This window comes from Arachis ipaensis, chromosome B05, assembly GCF_000816755.2.
Source record: "Arachis ipaensis cultivar K30076 chromosome B05, Araip1.1, whole genome shotgun sequence".
Classification (NCBI taxonomy): domain Eukaryota; kingdom Viridiplantae; phylum Streptophyta; class Magnoliopsida; order Fabales; family Fabaceae; genus Arachis; species Arachis ipaensis.
In genome coordinates this window covers 142,733,791-142,740,769 of record NC_029789.2, presented here as the reverse complement: position 1 = coordinate 142,740,769, position 6,979 = coordinate 142,733,791, and the positions used below count along the sequence as shown (strand labels likewise).

The window sequence follows — 6,979 nt, the reverse complement described above, 5'->3', positions numbered from 1 at the left end:
GATAGAATGTGAAGTTTTTAATTTTGATATTGAATTTATAGTAATATTTTTAATAATGTGTGAAATTTAATGTGTTTTTTTTCATATAGAGATCACAAATCTGATCTTCTAATTTGTAAAGTTTATTTTTTTTTAATTTTTAAAACACAAAATTTATTCCTCCGATTTGTAAAGTAACACAAAATCAAAGGTGTGAATTTTAATTTTGTAAAATTTTTAAAATACAAATTTGACTCCCAATTTGTAATTATTTTCGTATTAAATTAAAATACACCATTTTTTTTATAATCGAAAATAATAAAATATTAATTTCCATATTAAAAAAACAGCCTACAAGGTGAGATGCTTTCATATATCTTTTTTATGTCCTTTCTTTTTTGGACATTGGAGAGTAAGAATAGCTTGGGGATGGGTATCATTTTAGTGAAAGCGAGTTGCATTTGGATTTTGTAAAAAAGGAAAATAACAAAATTACTATCTGAAAACTGAAATTAACGTTATCCATTATTTAATATTGGAAGCACCGTTAATTTCTCTTCTCTTTTAGAATTGGAGCATATTAGTTAGGGAGCAAATGAAAACTAAATTATATTAAAAATAAGAATAAAAAAAATGAGGGAGAAAAGAGTTGTATTGTGTTGTTCCTCCGTTAATTTCTCAAAATTTCTCACTAAATTTAAATAAAGGGGAAAAAAATGACAAGATGAAATCCAACGGTCCAGATTCACTGTGAAGCTTGTTATATTCAATTGTGTTGTGTGTTTAGGCTCACTCAGAGACTCTCTCTTTCTCTCTCTCACGTTCGCTCTCTCGCTCTCTTCTCTTCCCTCCGCATTTCCAAAAGGTAATCATCGATCTCTCTGCTCTGAATCTGATTTCATGTCTCATCGTTTTGTCATTTCAATCCATCGGAAAAACCGTTGTCGTTTTCGTGAATCAGCATTCGGTGTTTTTATCTGTTCGTTTAGCATTTTTAGTGCAATGTGCGTGAATCTACGTTTTCAGATTTGGATTTGGATTGGTTAATTAGGTCATAGTTGTTTAGATTTGTTCTGGATGTGACTAGATCTGTCATGTTAGATTGCATTGCGTCATCTTTCTAGGTTGATTTGTAGCTCGAAATCGAGGATCGCATTCTCTGCGTTTGGAATAATGTGACTATGCATTAGAAGAACTGAATGAAAATTGAAATTGGACCTGATTTACATATTATTAATTATTTTGTGGATATTTTTTGAAATCAATATCTCGATAACTGTATCTGATTTGTCTTAATTCGGGAGTGAGTAATTGATGTCTTCTATGTTGATTTTGTTTCTTTTTTTGAAAAAAAAAAATGATTCAGTGAAATACGAAAGGGGAAATGTGTAATTGGATGATCGATCACTCATGCATTCTTATTATTTTAATTTAATTTAATTTATTCAAATGAAAAAGAAGGATAAATGCATTATTGGTTGATAGATCACTCATGCATTAGCTTTTCCCAGATGCTAACTTTGTTTGTAGAAATGGTGCATTTGTGTTGATGAATGTTGGTTATTTATGCAGCATATATCATTAAAAGATGGCAGAAGCCGAGGATATTCAACCTCTTGTTTGTGACAATGGAACTGGAATGGTTAAGGTACGATATAGATAAAATTGTGCGTTTGGATTAGCTTATTTTGTAATCAAAAGCTGATAGAATTTTTGAAATCCAAACAAGATGGATCTATTTTTCATAATGTTTTTCAAGTAGCTCTTTTTTGGGGGCATTAACATTGCTATGGTTAATCCGAGATAAGAATGAGAGAATGGATTTGCAAATGTATCTGTTTTCAGGCAGGGTTTGCTGGAGATGATGCCCCACGTGCTGTGTTTCCCAGTATTGTTGGTCGTCCCCGTCACACTGGTGTGATGGTTGGCATGGGCCAAAAAGATGCTTATGTTGGTGATGAAGCTCAATCCAAGAGAGGTATTTTGACTCTCAAGTATCCAATTGAGCACGGTATTGTTAGCAATTGGGATGATATGGAGAAGATTTGGCATCATACCTTCTACAACGAGCTTCGTGTGGCCCCCGAAGAGCATCCAGTTCTGTTGACTGAGGCTCCTCTTAACCCCAAGGCAAATCGTGAAAAGATGACCCAGATCATGTTTGAGACTTTTAATGCCCCTGCTATGTATGTTGCCATTCAGGCTGTTCTTTCACTGTATGCTAGTGGTCGTACAACTGGTAAGCAATTCTTGAAAATTGTTCGGTTATGATTTGGGTTGGGTTGTTGTATTTTGACTTTTGAGCATATTTGCAGAGCTGAGATTGTGACATGATATGACAACATGCACCTACCATGGGATAAACTTGGTCATAGAAAATTGTTTAAAACTATAAATTTCTTCCTCAACCAAGAGGTGCATCTCTATTGTGGATATATACATTGTTCCATAAATGATTTGTTTTCCTTCTTTTTGCAGGTATTGTGTTGGATTCTGGTGATGGTGTCAGCCACACAGTCCCCATCTATGAGGGTTATGCCCTCCCACATGCTATCCTTCGTCTAGATTTGGCCGGTCGTGACCTGACTGATTTCTTGATGAAGATTCTGACTGAGCGTGGTTACTCATTCACCACCTCAGCAGAGCGTGAAATTGTGAGAGATATGAAGGAAAAGCTGGCTTACATTGCCCTTGACTATGAGCAAGAGCTGGAGACAGCCAAGACCAGCTCTGCAGTGGAGAAGAGCTACGAGTTGCCTGATGGACAGGTCATCACCATTGGCGCTGAGCGTTTCAGGTGTCCAGAGGTCTTGTTCCAACCATCCATGGTGGGTATGGAAGCAGCGGGTATTCATGAGACAACATACAACTCCATCATGAAGTGTGATGTCGACATAAGGAAGGACTTGTATGGTAACATTGTCCTTTCTGGTGGTACAACCATGTTCCCTGGCATTGCTGACAGGATGAGCAAGGAAATCTCCGCATTAGCTCCCAGCAGCATGAAGATCAAGGTGGTAGCACCACCCGAGAGGAAATACAGTGTCTGGATCGGTGGTTCCATCTTGGCATCCCTCAGCACCTTCCAGCAGGTTTGTCCTGTTCTTTGGTTCTTCATTTTTCCCTTCGAGATATATGCCATTGATGTGTAGGATTGCTGAAAAGTGAAAATTTTCCTTTTGATTGCAGATGTGGATTGCAAAGGCTGAGTATGATGAATCTGGACCATCAATTGTTCATAGAAAGTGCTTCTAAGATGTTGAAGGAAGAGAGAGACTGCTGTCTTGTTCCTCAGGAAGAAGTGCCGCTTTGTAACCCTTTTTTATATTCTAGCTTTTGTTATCCGTTCATGTTATTCTCTGGAGTGGATTTGGAGAAGGCGAGGAGTTGATTTTCAAAATGGTCCAATTCTTTTTAAGTACTGTTATATATTTGATAAGTTCTTTTTTGACATTCATTATGCGTATGAGGTTAGCTGAGACTATCCAGTATCCAATGAACTAAAGCTTGCGTGCCCTCTTAATGCTTAAATTATATCCTCCTCCTTTTTGAGTTTCGTATTTTTCTCTCTTGGCAAGCAAAGGCGCTTGGCTAATGGCAAATGGCTATTAGGGCTAAGTTTGATATCATTTCTTCTGTGATCAATGCACAAATTAAGAAAGTTCAAAATGGAAACAAAGATTTGAATTATACAATGACTTCTTGAAATGCTTGCCGTATATGTTTATACCTAGTTTCCAAGGGAAGTAAATCTGGCAAATAATTTGAATTAAACTATCCCTACCCAAAAATAAAAATAGATTAAAGTATATAGATATTAACTCAGATAACATACAGAGAAATATGAGCTGATTTAATGACCAGAAGAAGTGGCAAACTGTTTCAATTTTGATTTGCTTAAAACAGCCTCCATGCACATTTATTATTTAAATGACAAGTTACTATGAAAACATAGATGTTGAAATAAAATTTGAGAGGTTGATTACCCATTTACTGCCATATACAATATACTCAATAGTTTCCTTTAAGAGCTTGAGGGGGAAGCCTATGCAAGAAAGGATCATCCAATTTTTTTGGGCTAGTCATACCAACTAACCATTATCCTTATTTGCTACGCCAAGTCTTTATTACACGATTGCTTCACGTAGCACATTATGAACACCAACAGAAGCAAATATGAGTAACTGAGACTACACTCCTACTCAGTTGCTACTTACTAGTGGAGTAAGGTTGAATACCAAATAATACAAAGAGAAAGAAAAAGGAGATTGACAAAGATCTATGCCCTCCAATTTTCAAGCACTTCTCAAGTTTCTGGAAGGATACAACACATTAAAGGGCCTTAAAAAAACACATTACTGTGTCATTCATAATGAAGCCAGAGAACCTGCGTGATAGAATTCTGTTAAGTAGATTCTCTAGCTTCATTAATTCAAAAGGAAGGAAAAAGAAATTAGAACAACACCAGTAAAAAAAAAAAAAAAGAATAAAGCTATGTATATCCAAATAAAACAATTATGTATGATTTTATTTTTTATATTAAAAAATTTAGATAAATTTAACGCCGATCATCCTACCAGAATTAGAATATACTTTTTTTTATGTACTTACTAATCATCTATCAAAATGATTTGTATGACAAGGTGAGAATCAAATTTATCTCCTTATGAGATTCAAATCTATTCCTTACCAAGCTTTTCAAATTTTTTTTGGGTGGATACTATGTATCACATATTTTAAACTTGATTGATCAGTACTCCAATACACATGGGCTCTTTTAGGTTTCAAACTTTATTGCCATTAATGTAAATATTTTTAGAAAAAAGAATAGGTAACATCAAATGAGTAGTTCCTAAAATGTTAATATGAATAGATAAAGATAGGTGAGCATGGAATAGCATGTGCAACCATGGAAATGCCCCCATTAAAACAAGTGTTGGGGACCGCATGCATAATGGTGATGCTCTCAATCTCATAACACCCATTTTCCATTTATTTTTCAAATTCGTTGATTAGTTGCATAGGATTGCTACATTGAAGAATCTTATATACTAATGACTACTACTTATAATGGATTATATTCACTTATTCTGTATTCAGAGAAGACAAATTGTTTTGGGAAAATTAGGAAATCAAATTCTTGTTCACATGGATGAAGCATTCTGGGAAAATAGTGGATTTGGGCTGTTTGGGTTGCTTATTTGCCCACAAGTTTTGTTTTTTCAAAATGCAAAAAACTTTTTTTTTGTTTCTTATGAAGCCCGTTTAATGCTATTGGTATTTTGAATTATTATTATTATGATCCAATAGGGTAGCTCTTTAATTGCCAGGCCCAATTAATTTCTGCTTGGGAAAAATCTAGAGTGGTTGCAAGGTAACATTTAATTTTGAGACACTTGCATAAAATGGTTTAACGAATTTTAGATGGGATACTTTTGTTAAGTTAATTAAAAAAATAATATGTGAAGCATCGTTTTTGAAATGGTCAAATTTAAATTAAAAGGTAAAAATTCAAGTGCAGTCGACTTCAGGTGAAGTTGATAGTTGAGAGCCATTAGATGAAAATTTAATCAAATCAGTCAAATCATCTAATGGCCCTCAGTTATCAACTTCACGTGAAGTTGACTGCACTTGAGTTTCCACCAAATTAAAATGTCACATTTTCATCTACCTTAATTTATAGGCTTTAGAAAAAGTTTAGGTGACTACTAAGTACTAACACATTACTGTATTTGCCATGTTAATTGTTCAATGATCTAAATAATGACATTAATACGTAATCTATTAATATCTTATTCGTGGTGTAATATAAAGGACGGAGCTACTTAATAATTTTGATACGTGTTAATTAAGTATTTAACTTTTCATGTGTATCTAGTTTTTTCCCCTTATTTTCATGGATTCTCAGTTTTTTAAGTAAGTTCTTTTTTTTATAACAAATTATTACGGGCCAAAGTTGGCACTAGGTATCGTTCGTGGGGACCTATAGTAACTTTTAATGTTTAATCAATTATTCAGATTGCAAATGGAAACAAACCGAAAGTGATGACTAAATTGAAATAAATTCTTTGGTTAAAAAGGACACTGTATGCCCCACCTTTATACACAACATGTTTATGGTTCAATAATTCACAGCCGAATTCTGATGGTATATTTTATTATTGTGTTTAATTTGAAGTTTTTCCTTTGATATATTCTCAGTTTTCACCATGTATTGTAAAAGAAAATAAAACATACCATAAAGTTTTTGTTGGTTTAAATTGTTTAAAATTTATTTTCTTTTAGTAGTTAAATTAAATCTTCTAAACTGAAAAAAGGAGTATATTCTAAATTTAGACACTTTCCATACACACATAGTTGAAAGTATTACATATGATTTATCTTTTCTTTTTTCTTTTGGGCGGTGAATTTCATAAATAAACACATCTTGTTAATAATTCAGAAAGAATATAGAGTTGACAATGTAGCTATAACATTAAAAAATTAATAAGGATCTTAAAAGATGAATAGTGAAATCTAAGTTGTATAGTTTAAAACTTTACGAAAAATTCAAATGTACCGAAAAACACCGGTGTTCCAGTTATTTTAACCGTTGATTTCAATTAATATATATTATATATATTTTTTATAATTCAGATCAACGATTAAAACAACTAGAACACCGGTATTTTCAGTACACTTAAAACTCTTCCAAAACTTTAAATTGTTACCTTTGTATCAAGGGTCTTAAAAAAAAAAACCACTTTAACTCCTTTATAGGAGAAGCTTCTTTTTTTACAATAATGGTAATGATAAGCCTTTAATTTGGTCCATTTTAAACCCTAAGGGGCGCTGATCCTTATCATAGTGATTCATATATCCCAACCTTTTGGCATTTGTTATATCAATAAAGCAAGCATGCGTCCTATCTTTATAATTATGCAATAATGCAACACCTGTATATGAAATTATATTTAATTCATGTTTACTCTTAATAAAAAGTTGTTACAAAAATATCTAG

The 6,979-nt window shown here is 33.3% G+C and overlaps 1 protein-coding gene across 1 annotated transcript; it reads left to right on the top strand.

Moving 5' to 3' along the window:
* LOC107644568 (actin-1) lies at positions 704 to 3,534 on the top strand. The gene is made up of 5 exons (XM_016348456.2): positions 704 to 844; positions 1,552 to 1,627; positions 1,825 to 2,218; positions 2,458 to 3,071; positions 3,169 to 3,534. The coding sequence occupies exons 2-5, from the start codon at positions 1,568 to 1,570 to the stop codon at positions 3,232 to 3,234; spliced, it is 1,134 nt and encodes a 377-aa protein (XP_016203942.1). The 5' UTR covers positions 704 to 844; positions 1,552 to 1,567; the 3' UTR covers positions 3,235 to 3,534.

Bases quoted from the DNA above. Each gene is read 5' to 3' on its own strand.
- LOC107644568 (XM_016348456.2), top strand. From the start codon at position 1,568: ATGGCAGAAGCCGAGGATATTCAACCTCTTGTTTGTGACAATGGAACT. The intron at 1,628-1,824 runs GTACGATATAGA...ATCTGTTTTCAG, and splicing joins ATGGAACTGGAATGGTTAAG to GCAGGGTTTGCTGGAGATGA. The intron at 2,219-2,457 runs GTAAGCAATTCT...TTCTTTTTGCAG, and splicing joins TGCTAGTGGTCGTACAACTG to GTATTGTGTTGGATTCTGGT.